General features: G+C 37.3%; 1 protein-coding gene across 4 annotated transcripts in view; it reads right to left on the minus strand.

Moving 5' to 3' along the window:
- The window catches only part of LOC121373295 (neurogenic locus notch homolog protein 1-like), a 48,147-nt gene extending 31,956 nt beyond the window's left edge, over positions 1 to 16,191 (minus strand). For 3 of the 4 annotated variants that reach the window (XM_041499837.1, XM_041499838.1, XM_041499835.1), the window contains exons 1-3: positions 16,053 to 16,191; positions 8,992 to 9,071; positions 1,991 to 2,092 (exon numbers count right to left, since the gene is read on the minus strand). In XM_041499837.1, coding sequence (XP_041355771.1) covers positions 1,991 to 2,092; positions 8,992 to 9,052 — 163 coding nt within the window. In that variant the 5' untranslated portion in view covers positions 9,053 to 9,071; positions 16,053 to 16,191. Of the gene's footprint in view, positions 1 to 1,990; positions 2,093 to 8,991; positions 9,072 to 9,868; positions 9,906 to 16,052 lie in introns of all 4 variants that reach the window. The other variant, XM_041499836.1, reaches the window with a different exon arrangement.
- Between the last annotated feature and the right edge of the window lie 4,203 nt (positions 16,192 to 20,394).

Below are 20,394 nucleotides of genomic sequence, written 5' to 3' on the forward strand. Positions count from 1 at the left end.
ATCAAGTTACATGAACATACATCAAGTTCCATGAACATACACCAAGTTACACGAACACACATCATGTTACACGAACATACATCAAGTCAGACGAACATACATCAAGTTACACGAACACACATCAAGTTACACGAACATACATCAAGTTACATACAAACATAAAATACAAACACAACTACAGTTTAAATAAACTCACAATCTGACCTCACCATACTATATAATTTAGTAATGCAAAATACAAACGCAACGACACTTTAAATAAAATCTCGTGTTATCTTCAACTACCATCTGTAACACACTTGACTGTTTTAATGCATTGTAACATAATACAGTGCCCCATTTCAGAAGTTCTGAGTGTTAAAACGGAAGAGGAAGAGGAAGAGGAAGAAGAAGAAGACGAGGAAGAAGAAAAAGAAGAAGACGAAAATCCAAGAAAACAACTTTTTTTTTATGTGACCTAGATTAACCAGAATAGCCAAAGGATATGGAAGAATGAAGTAAAGTAAAACGGATGTTGAAATCTAAGTTATATACTGAAGATGGTAGATTAAAAACGTGCACCGTCCCACAGGCAGGATAGCACATACCATTGCCTTTGATATACCAGTCATGGTGCATTGGCTATAACTAGAAATAGTCCAATGGGCTCACCGACAGATATCGATCCCAAAACGACTACACATCAAGCGAACGCTTCACTACTGGACTATTTCCTGCCCCTAAACAATTTGTAGTACACGGTAGTGGCCATAATGAAAGGTTCTCTGATATTTGTGTTCTGAATTCCATATCCAACAACCCCTCCAAATACAAGATGTAGATGTAAACACAAATTGATCTGTTCCGGCCCGTTTCGAGTGGGGGCCTCCTTGTGCTGTCAGAGATCTGTCTTTATGCAGATGTGTCAACATCATGGGTCGTCTACTGTCCACTGTTGAGCAGATGTAAAGGACTACATGTCATATTGTCTTCATACTAGGATAGTAATTGCACCCATATCTACCTGGAACTTCAATACTCATCCGCATGTCCACGATCACAGTTTTACAATGTTTGACCACAGAGCATGTACTCCGGTGGCTTTAAAAACAAATAAACAATGGGTTGATACTAAAATACTATTGTATTCTGATTGCAATTATTTTCAGTAATGTGATTATTTAATTACATTGTTTTCTGGACACCAAAGCTAAAGTGGAACAGGCCAAGTTAACTGTTCAAGGGTCTATGGCTAAACTATAGCCAGGTGCGAGACGTTCAACTGGTTCAGTAATAAAAGAAAAACATTACAGTTTAGAATGGACATAACCATATGGAATTTTGTGTTTTTAGATTTGCCGGTGTTATTGTCTATTTAATGTTCGCAAATGTTTCATTTATGACTTCAGACTAACACCTTCAGTCAAAAATGACATTTAACGATGAAATCAAATAAAGTAAAAATAAATACAACGATATCCGAGAATGCATGTTTAATTTGCTGGATTACAATGACTGGAGACGCATTCTTTTGATTGAAAAGACTATAAAATGTTCAGTTGTCAATAATTGTCATTATAATTATTACACTTACCATCCTACCGGCCTCGGTGGCGTCGTGGTTAGGCCATCAGTCTACAGGCTGGTATGTACTGGGTTCGGATCCCAGTCGAGGTATGGGATTTTTAATCCAGATACCGACTCCAAACCCTGAGTGAGTTTCCGCAAGGCTCAATGGGTAGGTGTAAACCACTTGCACCGACCAGTGATCCATAACTGGTTCAATAAAGGCCATGGTTTATGCTATCCTGCCTGTGGGAAGCGCAAAATGAAAGATCCCTTGCTGCCTGTTGTAAAAGAGTAGCCTATGTGGCGACAGCGGGTTTCCTCTAAAAAAAAGACAGTGTCAGAATGACCATATATTTGATGTCCAATAGCCGATGATAAGATAAAAAATTAATGTGCTCCAGTGTTGTCGTTAAATAAAACAAACGTGTTACTTTACACTTACCATCCAGTTCACACAGGCGTCCTTTGTGTTCTCTGGTACAGTAACATGCCATGCACCTCTCACCCACTGTACCACCATTGTGGCAAGTAAGCTCACACTCCTCTGCAATGAAAGAAAGAAATGTTTTATTTAACGACGCACTCAACACATTTTATTTACGGTTATATGGCGTCAGACATATGGTTAAGGACCACACAGATTTTGAGAGGAAACCCGCTGTCGCCACTACATGGGCTACTCTTTCCGATTAGCAGCAAGGGATATTTTATTTGCGCTTCCCACAGGCAGGATAGCACAAACCATGGCCTTTGTTGAACCAGTTATGGATCACTGGTCGGTGCAAGTGGTTTACACCTACCCATTGAGCCTTGCGGAGCACTCACTCAGGGTTTGGAGTCGGTATCTGGATTAAAAATCCCATGCCTCGACTGGGATCCGAACCCAGTACCTACCAGCCTGTAGACCGATGGCCTAACCACGACGCCACCGAGGCCGGTCCTCTGCAATGAAGAACTGTATTAAAGTCAAAGACCATAGTTTTAACCCGTAAACAAATCTGTATGGTTCATGCAATGTGTTCTAGACACACCCATAGCACGTCTCGGACTGCGTACCACAATTCAAGTTTAGCTAAGGCCTTCGATTATTTATTAATTTAAATAGGTCAACATTAAGGATTTTTGGTTGCTTGGTTGTCTGGAATGAATGAATGAATGAATGAATGAATGTTTAACGACACCCCAGCACAAAAATACATATCGGCTATTGGGTTGTCTGGATGTCAAGTAAGGGGTCTCGTTGAGATTTTTGTTTAATGCTCTAATATATATATATATATATATATATATATATATATATATATATATATATATATATATATATATAGTTATGTTTACGTTCCAATAAAACAGAAAGCAATGGGTTTGGAATGTATATTTTGTTACCGTATAAACCACGTGACACTGGACACATGTAATATGTAATATACTGACAATAAAATACACCAACATATAATATATCAAAAGGCATTTATTAGTAATACACCTGGAATTTTAAAATGTATTTGGCACAAATGTAATGTTTTGTGGATCTCCTGACCATGCTGACATATTTCAAACAGCAGAAACAGAGGCTTGTTCAGAAAACAATTGTATCACGTATAACTGGACTGGACCCCATCAGTATGCGATTTAAATTATTTTGGTCTAAACTGTTACCGCATCCGGTCTAAACTGAGCATGCGCGAGTTACACATTTTGTAGTTGATGCAGTCTTCCGCCAAAATACAATCATCTGGAATTCCGAACATAACCGGATTCTTCACACATTTTCATAGAATGGTAGTTTTATTTACCAACGCCACGTTGGAATGAAAGAACTGCGAAGTTGGCGATTCTCAGGAAAACAATAATTATGTATCGATTGTTAATTGTCGTAAGTTTTCGCAAAATGGTACACGCGTCACCGAAGTTAAACGACACTGGACTGATGTGCTGATGTCTAGTATGTCCAGTAGCGTTATTATCGTAAAGCAAAACAAGATCGGGCGGTGAAGTCTAGAATCCCACTAACAGATCCATTGTCAGATATTTCCCACTAACAGAGCCGGTGTAGAATAAGTCCCACTAACAGAGTCACTGTAAGATATTTCCCACAAACACAGCAATTGTAAGATATGTCCCACTAACAGAGTCATTGTAAGATATGTCACATTAACAGAGTCACTGTAAGATATTTCCCACAAACACAGCAATTGTAAAATATGTCCCACTAACAGAGTCATTGTAAGATATGTCACATTAACAGAGTCATTGTAAGATATGTCACATTAACAGAGTCACTGTAAGATATTTCCCACAAACACAGCAATTGTAAAATATGTCCCACTAACAGAGTCATTGTAAGATATGTCACATTAACAGAGTCATTGTAAGATATGTCCCACTAACAGAGTCATTGTAAGATATGTCCCACTAACAGAGTCATTGTAAGATATGTCACATTAACAGAGTCACTGTAAAATATTTCCCACAAACACAGCAATTGTCCCACAAACAAGTCATTGTAAAATATGTCCCATTAACAGAGTCATTGTAAGATATGTCATGAGTCTTGTAAGATATGTCATTAACAGAGTCATTGTAAGATATGTCCCACTAACAGAGTCATTGTAAGATATGTCCCACTAACAGAGTCATTGTAAGATATGTCTCACTAACAGAGTCATTGTAAGATATGTCCCACTAACAGAGTCATTGTAAGATATGTCCCACTAACAGAGTCATTGTAAGATATGTCACATTAACAGAGTCACTGTAAAATATTTCCCACAAACACAGCAATTGTAAAATATGTCCCATTAACAGAGTCATTGTAAGATATGTCTCATTAACAGAGTCATTGTAAGATATGTCCCACTAACAGAGTCATTGTAAGATATGTCCCACTAACAGAGTCATTGTAAGATATGTCACACTAACAGAGTCATTGTAAGATATGTCCCACAACACAGAGTCATTGTAAAATATGTCCCATTAACAGAGTCATTGTAAGATATGTCTCATTAACAGAGTCATTGTAAGATATGTCCCACTAACAGAGTCATTGTAAGATATGTCCCACTAACAGAGTCATTGTAAGATATGTCACATTAACAGAGTCACTGTAAAATATTTCCCACAAACACAGCAGTTGTAAAATATGTCCCATTAACAGAGTCATTGTAAGATATGTCCCACTAACAGAGTCATTGTAAGATATGTCCCACTAACAGAGTCATTGTAAGATATGTCCCACTAACAGAGTCATTGTAAGATATGTCCCACTAACAGAGTCATTGTAAGATATGTCCCATTAACAGAGTCATTGTAAGATATGTCTCACTAACAGAGTCATTGTAAGATATGTCCCACTAACAGAGTCATTGTAAGATATGTCCTACTAACAGAGTCATTGTAAGATATGTCTCACTAACAGAGTCATTGTAAGATATGTCTCACTAACAGAGTCATTGTAAGATATGTACCACTAACAGAGTCATTGTAAGATATGTCACACTAACAGAGTCATTGTAAGATATGTCTCACTAACAGAGTCATTGTAAGATATGCACCACTAACAGAGTCATTGTAAGATATGTCTCACTAACAGAGTCATTGTAAGATATGTCTCACTAACAGAGTCATTGTAAGATATGTCCCACTAACAGAGTCATTGTAAGATATGTCTCACTAACAGAGTCATTGTAAGATATGTCTCACTAACAGAGTCATTGTAAGATATGTCTCACTAACAGAGTCATTGTAAGATATGTCTCACTAACAGAGTCATTGTAAGATATGTCTCACTAACAGAGTCACTAACAGAGTCATTGTAAGATATGTCTCACTAACAGAGTCATTGTAAGATATGTCTCACTAACAGAGTCATTGTAAGATATGCACCTCTAACAGAGTCATTGTAAGATATGTCCCATTAACAGAGTCATTGTAAGATATGTCCCATTAACAGAGTCATTGTAAGATATGTCCCATTAACAGAGTCATTGTAAGATATGTCTCACTAACAGAGTCATTGTAAGATATGTACCACTAACAGAGTCATTGTAAGATATGTCCCACTGACAGAGTCATTGTAAGATATGTCCCACTAACAGAGTCATTGTAAGATATGTCTCACTAACAGAGTCATTGTAAGATATGTCTGATTAACAGAGTCATTGTAAGATATGTCTCACTAACAGAGTCATTGTAAGATATGTCCCACTAACAGAGTCATTGTAAGATATGTCTCACTAACAGAGTCATTGTAAGATATGTCTCACTAACAGAGTCATTAAGATATGTCCCACTAACAGAGTCATTGTAAGATATGTCACATTAACAGAGTCACTGTAAGATATGTCTCACTAACAGAGTCATTGTAAGACATGTCCCATTAACAGAGTCATTGTAAGATATGCACCACTAACAGAGTCATTGTAAGATATGTCTCACTAACAGAGTCATTGTAAGATATGTCACATTAACAGAGTCACTGTAAGATATGTCTCACTAACAGAGTCATTGTAAGATATGTCTCACTAACAGAGTCATTGTAAGACATGTCTCACTAACAGAGTCATTGTAAGATATGTACCACTAACAGAGTCATTGTAAGATATGTCTCACTAACAGAGTCATTGTAAGATATGTCTCACTAACAGAGTCATTGTAAGATATGTCTCACTAACAGAGTCATTGTAAGATATGTCTCACTAACAGAGTCATTGTAAGATATGCACCACTAACAGAGTCATTGTAAGATATGTCCCATTAACAGAGTCATTGTAAGATATGTCCCATTAACAGAGTCATTGTAAGATATGTCTCACTAACAGAGTCATTGTAAGATATGTCTGATTACCAGAGTCATTGTAAGATATGCACCACTAACAGAGTCATTGTAAGATATGTCCCATTAACAAAGTCATTGTAAGATATGTCTCACTGACAAAGTTATTGTAAGATATGTCTCACTGACAGAGTCATTGTAAGATATGTCCCACTAACAGAGTCATTGTAAGATATGTCCTACTAACAGAGTCATTGTAAGATATGTCTCACTGACAGAGTCATTGTAAGATATGTCCCACTGACAGAGTCATTGTAAGATATGTCTCACTGACAGAGTCATTGTAAGATATGTCTCATTAACAGTCATTGTAAGATATGTCCCACTGACAGAGTCATTGTAAGGTATGTCTGATTAACAGTCATTGTAAGATATGTCCCACTGACAGAGTCATTGTAAGATATGTCCCACTGACAGAGTCATTGTAAGATATGTCTCATTAACAGTCATTGTAAGATATGTCCCACTGACAGAGTCATTGTAAGGTATGTCTGATTAACAGTCATTGTAAGATATGTCCCACTGACAGAGTCATTGTAAGATATGTCCCACTGACAGAGTCATTGTAAGATATGTCTCATTAACAGTCATTGTAAGATATGTCCCACTATCAGAGTCATTGTAAGATATGTCCCACTGACAGAGTCATTGTAAGATATGTCCCACTGACAGAGTCATTGTAAGATATGTCCTACTAACAGAGTCATTGTAAGATATGTCCTCCCACTGACAAAGTTATTGTAAGATATGTCCCACTGACAAAGTTATTGTAAGATATGTCCCACTGACAAAGTTATTGTAAGATATGTCCCACTGACAGAGTCCTTGTAAGGTATGTCCCACTAACAGAGTTATTGTAAAATATGTTCCACTAACAGAGCCATTGTAAGATATGTCCCACTAACAGAGCGATTATAAGATAGTTCCCTCTAACAGAGCCATTAACGATATTTTCCACTAACAGGGCCATTGTGAGATTTTTCCAACTAATGGAGTCAGTGCAAGATATTTCCCACTAACAGCCAGTGTAGGATGTTTCCAACTAAAGAGCCTTTTTATCGACTACATTGACGCATTAAATACATACTAGTGTCTAAATATTCAATGTGCATGCGGTTCGTAATATATATTTATTTCGTACAAAATTACTGGAAGATAAAATATTGTTTAGGCTACCAGAAACATTAGGACGACAACAAACACCTTGCAAATACACATAGTGATATTTTAAACAGGAAAATAGTTTTAAATATGTACTTTCAGTCTACGCAAAAGGTATGTTAGTTTGTTACAGTTTGTTATAACATTTTCATGTTAGCAAACTAAAAAAATCCTAGTTGTTTAAGAAGATCATCAGAAATAATATCTCATAAACTGAAGCAATGTTTTAAAACAAATTACATGTTACTGCGACAAAGAAAACTGATATGCTATCGACGTACAACAATTCAACCTTAGGAATATTATTTTTATTATATCAGTGTGATAAGACAAAGCCACAGGACTGCCTACGTCAGATGTATTGGAGAGTGGTGTGCATGGTAGACACGCAATATAAATAATACAATTCAACATTGAATGTGTTAACTCTTCTCATTTACTACGTCATCAAAGTGGTATATGTTCTAAACAGATGATAACAATACTTGTGAAAAATATAAACATAAGCATTATTACATTTCTCGTGTGTTCCACTTGGCAAAAAATAATAATACACAACTGAGTAACTGAACGGAAAAGGATCTATTTTAACTTTTTTTTAAATAAAGGAATACACTCAAATTAAAAAGAGTATTGTCCAAACAGTTTTTATATAATCCTGTTTCGTTTAAGATCTTTACTACATGTAATATTTTATAATATTCTTTTAATCAGACTGAGACTATTGAAAGATAGTTGAGCTACATGGTGTTTTCTAGGCAACAACCTTGATTGACAACAATAAAATACACTTGTGATAAGGGTAGAACTTACAAGTAATAACCAAAGGGTCATTGTTGATGACTATTATTATGTGAAAAGTTTGGAATAATGTGGGGGAACCTCAAAAACTAAGCAATTAAAAACTTTGTTTTCCCCCTTTAGGCCTACTCAAAACTATGAAAAACCGACATAGCACCTTGTCGCTCTAATGGGACGATATGCAATTTAATGTATGTTGTTGTTTTGGGGGTTTTTGGTTTTTTGTTTGTTTTTGTTTTGTTTGTTTGTTGTTGCTGTTGTTTTATTTTGTTTTTGTTTGTTTGGGGGGGGGGGGGGGTTTTTTTTGAGGGGGGGGGGGGTGTTGGGTGTTTTTTTCAAATACGAAAAACTATTTAACTTACTATTTAAAAGTGTGTGAAAAAGGACAGCAATTTTTATAAATTGCTAAGCAAAAATTCCGTACTTTGCCCTTGGTTAACGCATAGCAGTATTTTCGACCATTTCGCGTTGTGTGTATAACATCTACATCAAGGGAATCAATACAGGACACATGAAATAAGCCAAATTCGCTTGCTAACTGCAGCGGGATACGGTGTGGATTTAGCGTAAAGGTTTCATCTCACTCACAAACACTGTGATCTAATTCTTTTAAAAATTATAAATATGACAAAAATTTAGACACTGACCTGAATGAACAGGACTCAAGATACAGAGAACTGACACCAGTAACATTAGTGAAACATCCATCGTTTAGAAGTAACTTGCACTAGGGAAGAAGCAAAAGATAAATAATAATTAAAACTAATATGTTAAGCATGAATGTTAAATACAAAATAAATGTGACATAAATATCTCTTACTCTGTAGGTATATATATATATATATATATATATATATATATATATATATATATATATATAGGAATACACTTATATAGCTATAAAATGTATTTATACACTTATTATTACCTTTTTCTATTTAAAATGTGACATTGTTCTTTAAAATTTCAATATGTTCAGTTAGTGGTCTAATGTCTGTTTTGACGGCTACTTTTCAATGCATTAACCTGCTGCTTTTAGACTACTGTTGTATCTACGCAGATCCTGTACAAATTGATAAAACAATATTACAATAATGGAAATGAGAGTGTATAAAAAATAATCTGTTTGTCTCAATGACGTCAGGATGAGAATGACGTCAGGATGAGAATGACGTCAGGATGACGTTACGTCATCTTATTGTTAATTTGAAAAAGGCATTATGCCGAAACATGTAATTATTAAATAAGTGAACTGTTGGTAGTAGTTTTATTATTATATTTTTTCAAAATGTAATTTTGTTATATATATATATATATATATATATATATATATATATATATATATATATATATATATATATATATATATATATATATATTAGTACTTCCCAAGGACACAAGTTTGGTAGCTGTTGTGTAGATACTATTCTCCGGCCTTGTGTTCAGCCCTCTTAGTATGTTTGGTAAGGACACGTTTTGTGCAAGGTAAACTATATCTAGCCGCCTCCCTTTGGTAAAGAGTACCTTCTTTATCCGGTTCCTCTGGGAGTTTTAATTTGTCCTGCCAAAAAGAAGTATGTCGAACCTATAAAACCGATACATGCTCTCATCTATTATCCAAGCAGACATTTGGGACAAAGACATTGCAGGAAATGCTGACTATGTGTCTAAACTAACTAGTGAACGTTAAGTTTACCTTTTCTTCTAGGCTGAGTGTAGTGGTATTACGCTACAGTTTCCCATTATTCCATAAGCAATCCGTGGGACATCAAGAACTAAAGTATGGAACTCGACAATTGTAGGGATCAGTACTACAGCTGGGCGGTATTGAAATTTGAGGTTCGGTATCGGTATCGATATTTTTTTGGTGATTTACCTCGGTATCGGTACGGTATTCGGTATTAATACAATACCGATATGGTGTGGTATTTTCGGATTTAAATGCAAACCCGCTAATAAGGCCCTCATCTCTCTCTCTCTCTCTCTCTCTCTCTCTCTCTCTCTCTCTCTCTCTCTCTCTCTCTCTCTCTCTCTCTCTCTCTCTCTCTCTCTCTCTCTCTCTCTCTTGTTTAGCTAGTTTGCGTTCGTCAGACTAAATGACCGAAATTTCGGCATTTTGAAATTTGTTGGGTAACGTAACTCGGTATTAACACGATAGTGATACCGAACGGTATATAGCCCAGCTCTGATCGGTACTATTAGATGCACAATGGGGAGCATGTAACAGTAGTCTTGTCAGCTTCTTCGTGATCATATAGTTTCACGTCAGATGACATGGTACACTCACATGAAGACAACACAAAATTGAAATGTATTGCGACTGGTACTGACACAGCTAAATCTTATATTCATCCACTTGGGGGAAACTGCCAGTTTATATAATTGAAGTAGTCATGAAGGTCTCCAATTTCTTTTCTACCTCACTGAACTCCTTAGGCTGTTGCTATATTGACTATGACGGAACCATCCGGCATGTGGCCAACTTATCAAAGCAGCCAATGAGATCCGATTTTTTGCATTGCCTTAGTTCTAAAAGAGCAGAAGGTGATCCCTAGTTCTTATGCCTGAACATGTGTTTCATGTCACTATTGGTAGATTGACCACTTCTGCCGAATAATCTGGTCGCATTTCAGGGTTTTAAACTGATGTGAACTCTTTGCTTCGAATTTGATGTCTTATGAACGAGTGTTATGTTGTTATTTTCGATGAAGTGTGATACTAGCCTCACTTGTATAGCCGAGGTGAACCAAGCTTACCTGGCCATGGCATCGTGTAGATGTGGGTGACTGGTTGTTTATTTTAGGGTGGTGGTGGGTTCAAAGTGTGGTTTCAGACTAGATAATGATCTGAGCGACTTTTAAGCCTGTTATATATCTACAAAGTCTCCGAGACTTTTGACGATACACTTATTTTATTTTGAGATACTTTGTTTCAGAAACACGTCTGACATTTCTTTGCACAATGAAAGAAAAGCATGCAATTGCATTATGAACAGTTTATAAAGTATTCAATAAAATAATTATACTAATACAGTAAATATTTTTAGGGAAATAAATAATTTAACAGCTAAAGGTTTAAAAGAATGTTATCAACAGGGTATGTCTCTCAAAGTGCATTGCTTTTTGTGTTATACAAACAAGGTTTATCCTGCCAAAGTCCGGCTAATACTTGTTCTCTCTATTCCACATACTAGTATTACCGGTATCGCCATTTTGACCAATATTATGTGAACAGTCATGTCATGTGGTTTATTTATATATTCTGATTAGTAGTTGATATTTTGTTGCGAAGATTTCTCTCTCCAGAGATTGGTCTCCGAAACAAAATTTCGGAGACTTTTGACATTGCAAAAAAAAAGTACCAACTATTCATGGTCAACGAGGGGTTATCAGCGCAGACACTGTGCGTCGCCGTCTTCGCCCTGCTGGGCTGCATGCTCATCGACCATATGTTGAACTTATGCTGACTGATCGACATCGAAATGAGCGCCGACGTTCGGCAGGAAGGTATCGTCATTGAAGATTACAACGTTGGCATGGTGTGCTATTCTCTGACGAATCCCGTTTCCATTTAAGGAATACTAATGGTCGGTTGCGGGTGTGGCATAGGCGTGGAGAACAATGACTGCCTTGTCTAGAAGGAGGGAGTGTCATGGTGTGGGCCGGGATCAGTTATCATCACCAAACATGTTTGCCTTGCAGAATAAATGTCATATACTACCGGGATAACATCTTGCAAAATTACGTCATTCCCTTCTTTCATTAGCATCGAGATATGCACACAGCACGTCTTACAACACAGTATCTAGCGAACAATAATGTCACTTTGCGTGAATGGCCAGCAGTGTCCCCTGATTTATCTCCAATAGAGGTTTGAGATTACCTTGGTCAACGCATCTCACGTCGTCCACAAATGAATAACCTTAGAGAACTGGAAAACACACTACAGCAGGAGTGGAATGCTATCCCCCAGAACACTATTCGCAGACTTATCGGGTCGATGAGAAAGAAAGAAAGAAATGTTTTATTTAACGACGCACTTAACACATTTTAAAATTACGTTTATATGGCGTCAGACGTATGGTTAATGACCACACAGATATAGAGAGAGGAAACCCGCTGTCGCCACTTCATGGGCTACTCTTTCCGATTAGCAGCAAGGGATATTTTATATGCACCATCCCACAGACAGGATAGACCATACCACGGCGTTTGATATACCAGTCGTGGTGCACTGGCTGGGGTCGATGAGAAGACGTTGGATGGCTTGTGTTGCTGCAGGTGACTTTTCATGGTCTCCTCTGTTTCCCTATCACTGTGCTCAAAGGCTGTAGAGGTTAGAGGCCCTATGTTAACATCTGGAATTTAAACGTATTTCAGGTGAGCATGCCTCCGAACCCCCACTAACAGGTTCGGGCCCTCAAATACATGTATTATATATATATATATATATATATATATATATATATATATATATATATATATATATGCCTATATCTCTCTCACACACACTCACACACACACACACACACACACACACACACACACACACACACACACACAAGCTTTGAACTGACAGTACCCCCATCTCCATTCCCACTTTCAAATACACTCCACTGACCCTGTACATAATAAAAAAGTGTGCTGTTTCTAAAACATTTTTTCTTTTAGTTTTTTGAAATTAGTGATTAAAATTAAATAAATAAAATCGAAAACAAACATGATCAATGCCATGGGGGTAGGACGAACTCACCAAATACCCCCCCCCCCCCCCCCCCCCCCCCACACACACACACACATCAAAAAGCAGAGAAAACACACAAATAAACAAATGTCCGCATAACATAATTTCTGGGCCTACGCCATTCTTAAAATATGTGACCTGAAAAAATACCAAATACATTGATTGCACTAAAAATATAAGATATTATATGATATATACCATGATATCCATGTCATAAACTCATGGTATAATTTAGTGTATTAACCCGGTTAATAATGGTATGCAAATTTGCAAGGTCTCTAGGTAGTTTGTTGCTGTATATGGGTCATTTATCTACAAGTCAACAAGACCTGTACACCTGTGCGTAACGTTTTAAAAGATTTAGTTAAAATGCGTGACGTTAAACTAATTTGTGCTAATTGTGATGACATCGCATTACCAATTGCGGCATTCCCAGTCTGGAGCTCCACGATGTAAGACGTGTTTGTTTCGCTTGTGCACACTGCACGTGCTTTCGTGTGCTCGACTTGGGGGTCCTTCATTTCGTTGTTTTTGTCAGCGAAATGAAGTTTTCTACTGGGATGTATGCGGCCATTGGAACTGATTGAACGTTGGAACGCTTCTCGTTTCGACAGTCTGCACCACCTGGTTGGATTCTTTTTTAGCGAGATTCCTTGCCTCCACGTCATTTCTCCGTCTGACTGTCGACTCATTTTTTGTGTGACTTGTATGACGGCCATTCTGCAGAACGCCACGGTTGTTCGCGTTTTGTCTCTACATGTCCGAGCCTGTCCTAGCAACACTGGAAGATTGACCGCCCCACTCTAAGAAGAAATAGGAAGCGGGGTCGACCCCTACTACTCTTTTTCTAGACTTTACCTTGCTTTATAGTGATACTATCTCGTATCCTCAGGAGTCGGCCCGTCCGCACCACTATACCAACCCATGACGACTGGACTATACCCTAGTCTGATACTCTCTCTCGTTCAGACGGATCCGGCTTCTCAAGATTTGTATTTCAGCACAGCACTACACCTTCAACGTCTATCGACTGTCAATCTAGGGGTTTTCTTGACGGGATGCAACCCATCTCGTCCCGATCGGACTTTAAACTTTTAGATCTGCGTTCAAAATTACTTTTTTTTAAAAATATTATTAAAAAGTCTGATCCTCTCTTCTTTCTCTTATTTAATTTTGGACTCTCCTTCTAAAATGTTCCAAATTATATAAATATTCGGCCGAGCCGTCAATTCTTTATATTTTTGGCTTGTAACCTTTTTTTTTTTTTTTTTAATTCTATTAACTTTTTTACTAATTGCTATTTTCAAAATTCTGCCCATTACGCGATAATGAAATGACGTAAGTGCTCAGAGGTACATTCTGGAGCTATTTGTGATGGGTTTTTAATATTTCATTTCAGGTATTTTGAGGTCGTAGCACGTACATTTTTTGATAAGGCTTCAAGAGCAGCAGCAAACTTTAACTACATTAAAACTGTAAAACCGTTAACATTGATGAATAATGAACTTAATTGAGTATATTGTATATGTGTATGGGTAGAAGAAGAAACGTAAATATATGGAACTTGCGTATGCTTACATAATGGGTACACTATTTTATGATAATTTCTAAATGCGCCAATATATACTTTATGTCTGATCCGATCATGCATATCCTAGGTAGAAATCATCAGTCGTGAAATTTAATTTCACGCTTATGTTCAAGTATTTTGTTGAAAAACATATTTGGAACGTCTAGTGATCAGTTTAATTGGAAAAAAAGATTTCCCATCTTCATTCATCGATGGTGCAATGTCGTTAATTCGGGCTCTTTTTGTTTAAATCCTCTAAATTCGAGCAAAACTCAGCCTGCCTGCCCACCTGACCCCGACCCCCACCCCCAGAAAAACTGGAGCCCGTACGCCTGTGAGGGGCTGTATGATGAGTATAATGTTATCATCAACAGACAAGGATTCATAGTTTGTAAAAACAGGAATCTAGAAAAATAACAATTGAATCATTAAACGCGCCAGTGGTAAAAAAGACCCCATCAATGTGTTTAAATTTTGGTATTGGGCATAGCTTTCGTTTTCTATTTGGTGTATTGACGGCATCGGAATCGCTTTCGTGAATAATATTTAAGTCAGTTGCTCCCCCTTGATTGTTAATTCGACAAGGTTATTGCAATTATGGTTCCACCAATGAATTAACTTCGAGACGGAATGAAATGTATTACATGTTAAACATATTTACGGTACCGGTACCAATCACATGCCAGACACGGTTTGAGTCGAGAACGCATTCGACAGTGTCAGCTGTTAAATAAATTCATCTCTAAACAACATGCAATATAAAAAGCAATTCGCCGAACGCAATAAAGTCAATAATCATATTTAACTGACATTTTATTATTTTTCGGGTGATCGTATTTGATCAAGATATTTCGTAAACGTATTTATTTCATTGACCAGTTATATAATACATTTTTCTTTTTCGTAAGAAAAGCGTTTATCGTTTGGCAGCTCTCTTTACTCTGGTCGTCCCATGATAGTCGTAGTTTGTGAGTCGACAAAATAGCGCCACAATTACGTACATGGTAGACTGGTTCTCAATTGAATATACCCATAACGACGCCGTGTAATATCATTCGTGTAACGCATGCACCATTTTAGGCCTAAAAAAATAGTTACGGAAATTTTCGAACGCTGAAATTAATATTTGAGCTTCTACAGAGACGAGACAAATAATATCAGAGGGCAGGTCTCCCAATAATGGTTTCGAATAAACTAGCATTTAATACAGCCATCTGTTAGGGTAAACGTTAAAATACTTATTTTAGGCAATTAAAAGCATTATACATTTTTGGGCGGAACTCCAATTCTCGCTGGGGGGTGCGTTCGCACCCGTCGCACCCCCCCCCCCCCCCCCCCCCCCCCCTTAGCTACGGGCCTGTATAGTCTATATTATACCGTAAGTGTCGAAATTACCATACTAAGGCTATTTCCATTCTTCACATGCAGGTATGACAGAACAAAACGAACCATTCATCCGTGAACCGGAAGCATTGACGAACTTGTCAAAAAATAAATTTTCAATTAAACCAAAATACCTTTTGAAAAGTTATCCTAACAGTAGCATATTATTATTGAATGTTTGACGTCATTCATGCCATACGTCATCAATTCTGAAGCCCTTCAATCTACGTCAAAACAACTATGCCTAAAACCCCATTTGAAACCAAATTGTCGATCCATACACTCCACTTGCATAGGAAGTGGGTGGGGTGGGGTGGGGGGGGGGCAAGGGAGCAGCGATATTTTTTTGTATATATTTATAAATGTATTTATGTGTGTGTGTGTGTGCGTGTGCGTCTGTGCGTCTGTGTGTGTGTGTGTGCCCCCCACTTTTTGGCACTTTGGCACGCCCGTGCACTCTGAAAGTTCGATGTAAGTTTACAGACAATCCATAAAATACGTATTTTAAATTTAACCATTAACCCCCATCCCCCATGCACGGGCGTACATCGATGTTCCACGCTGAAAAGTGAATCGGATACAATAATGCTAGGAAGACACTAAGCAGGTTGTCAGGACCAGTCGGTTCTTCATTGTCGGGTACGACCTGTCGCGACCTGCAGTGATAGCTTTCAGCTGCCGGTTGTAGTTTCATTGCTGTTGTCTTCAAAGTCGCTTTTGATAAATTTGGAACAAAAAAGTAGGCACGGTGGAATCAAGTAGACATTGGTGGGGTTTTGGGGGTAACTTGTGTTATTTGATTAAACTTGTGTTAATCACCATGTAGAAATGTGGTATCTAATAAATACAGAACCACATACCAGTTGTTTTGCCATGCTATTTATTGCACTCATTGGTAGTGCGCAGAATGTACACTACGCTACCGCAACGCGGTTTTGTAGTATAATATTCTTTCGCACTATAAACTTGTGCAATAAATAACATTGTAAAACAACTGGTATACAGTTCTGTCGATTTACGTAATCAGATACTAGAAACTGGTGATATTCGGACATTCAGGAGTACATGAACCCAGTCAACCAGAGCTCGTGCTTATAAAATGTTTAGTCCAGACCCAATCTCTAATGACGTCACACGCATTTGTATGACGTTGTCATGTCAATTAGTGTCTAAGACTCTATTATAATGTTTTATAAGCACCAGACCAGGAAACTGCAATAATATAGTCTAAACCAATATAGTAATAAGTAGCTCAGTAAAACCCCGTTCTCACTTGAACGATTTTCTACGCGAATTCCGTGCGACCACCAAATCGTACAGGGCGTGCGGGAGTCGCACGGCAGTATGTTGATGATTCGCACACGTTGTAGGGGTGTCGTGTGCATTTGGGACATGTCGCATGCCGGTGTGACATTTTTCAAATGTTTAAAATTATCGTACGGCTGTCTCTAGGTTCGCACAGTTCGCATTGGTCGCATAGAGGTTGCACAGCAGTCGCACGGCAGTATGATAGGTCGCACGGGAGTCGTACGTGAGTCTTAAGGGAGCCGAGATGTGCGACTCCCAGCGGACCCCCTGCGACTCCATCAGACTTCCGTGCAACTGTCGTGCAACCTGTCCAAATCTCATGCGAGAGTAGGCGAGCCCGGTGCAGAAAGGCAGTCGCATGGCAGTTGCACAAGTGAGACTGCGCGGGGAATCATTGGATAAAAACTGTGTCAACTTGTTATTTATCCACTTGTTTACATATTTCAAAAGAAGGTATACGGTCATTTGATAAACACTGTCAACTTGTTATTCATGCACTTGATTACATATTTCAAGAGAAGGTATACGGTCATTGGATAAACACTGTCAACGTGTTATTCATGCACTTGATTACATATTTCAAGAGAGGGCATACGCTCATTTGATAAACACTCTGTCAACTTGTTATTTGTTATCCATCCCCTTGATTACATATTTCAAGAGAAGGTATACGTTCATTGGATAAACACTCTGTCAACTTGTTATTTATCCACTTGATTACATATTTCAAGAGATGGTATAGCTCATTGGATAAACACTCTGTCAACTTGGGGGGGGGGGGGGGACCTAGGTAATTTGTACGGCTGTACAATCTTTTAGTCGCACCGCAGTTGTACGAAAAATCGTTCAAGTGAGAACTGGGCTTAACTAAACATTGATTACATATTTCAAGAGAGGGTATACGCTCATTTGATAAACACTCTGTCAAAATGTTATTCATCCACTTGATTACATATTTCAAGAGAAGGTATACGCTCACTGGATAAACACTCTGTCAACTTGTTATTTATCCATTTTAATACATATTTCAAGAGAGGGTATACGCTCACTGGATAAACACTCTGTCAACATGCTATTTGTTATTCATCCACTTCATTACATATTTCAAGAGAAGGTATACGCTCACTGGATAAACACTTTGTCAACTTGTTATTTGTTATTCATCCACTTGATTACATATTTCAAGAGAAGGTATACGCTCATTGGATAAACACTCTGTCAACTTGTTATTTATCCATTTGATTACATATTTTAAGAGTGTGTATACGCTCATTGGATAAACACTCTGTCAACTTGTTATTTATCCACTTGATTACATATTTCAAGAGAAGGTATACGCTCATTCGATAAACACTCTATCAACTTGTTATTTATCCACTTGATTACATATTTCAAGAGAAGGTATACGCTCATTCGATAAACACTGTCAACTTGTTATTTATTCATTTGATTCAATATTTCAAGAGAAGGTATACGCTCATTTGATAAACACTCTGTCAACTTGTTATCCATCCCCTTGATTACATATTTCAAGAGAGGGTATACGCTCACTGGATAAACACTCTGTCAACATGCTATTTGTTATTCATCCACTTGATTACATATTTCAAGAGAAGGTATACGCTCATCACTCCAACTTGTTATTTATCCACTTGATTACATATTTCAAGAGAAGGTATACGCTCATTGGATAAACACTCTGTCAACTTGTTATTTATCCATTTGATTACATATTTCAAGAGAAGGTATACGCTCATTGGATAAACACTCTGTCAACTTGTTATTTATCCATATTACATATTTCAAGAGAAGGTATACGCTCATTGGATAAACACTCTGTCAACTTGTTATTTCCACTTGATTATCCGCTCATTCGATAAACACTTGATTACATATTTTTCAGAGAAGGTATACGCTCATTGGATAAACACTCTGTCAACTTGTTATTCATCCACTTGATTACATATTTCAAGAGAAGGTATACGCTCATTAAACACTCTGATAAACACTTGATTACTATTTCAAGAGAAGGTCAACTTGTTATTTGTTATCCCACTTGATTACATATTTCAAGAGAAGGTATACGCTCATTGGATAAACACTCTGTCAACTTGTTATTTATCCATTTGATTACATATTTTAAGAGAGTGTATACGCTCATTGGATAAACACTCTGTCAACTTGTTATTCATCCTTTGATTAGAATATTCCAAGAGAGGGTATACGCTCATTTGATAAACACTCTGTCAACTTGTTATTTATCCACTTGAATACATATTTCAAGAGAAGGTATACGCTCATTCGATAAACACTGTCAACTTGTTATTTATTCATTTGATTCAATATTTCAAGAGAAGGTATACGCTCATTTGATAAACACTCTGTCAACTTGTTATCCATCCCCTTGATTACATATTTCAAGAGAAGGTATACGTTCATTGGATAAACACTCTGTCAACTTGTTATCCATCCCCTTGATTACATATTTCAACAGAAGGTATACGCTCACTGGATAAACACTCTGTCAACATGCTATTTGTTATTCATCCACTTGATTACATATTTCAAGAGAAGGTATACGCTCACTGGATAAACACTTTGTCAACTTGTTATTTATCCATTTGATTACATATTTTAAGAGAGTGTATACGCTCATTGGATAAACACTCTGTCAACTTGTTATTCATCCTTTGATTAGAATATTCCAAGAGAGGGTATACGCTCATTTGATAAACACTCTGTCAACTTGTTATTTATCCACTTGAATACATATTTCAAGAGAAGGTATACGCTCATTCGATAAACACTGTCAACTTGTTATTTATTCATTTGATTCAATATTTCAAGAGAAGGTATACGCTCATTTGATAAACACTCTGTCAACTTGTTATCCATCCCCTTGATTACATATTTCAAGAGAAGGTATACGTTCATTGGATAAACACTCTGTCAACTTGTTATCCATCCCCTTGATTACATATTTCAACAGAAGGTATACGCTCACTGGATAAACACTCTGTCAACATGCTATTTGTTATTCATCCAC

The sequence above is a fragment of the Gigantopelta aegis genome, chromosome 5 (assembly GCF_016097555.1).
Source record: "Gigantopelta aegis isolate Gae_Host chromosome 5, Gae_host_genome, whole genome shotgun sequence".
NCBI classification, from domain to species: domain Eukaryota; kingdom Metazoa; phylum Mollusca; class Gastropoda; order Neomphalida; family Peltospiridae; genus Gigantopelta; species Gigantopelta aegis.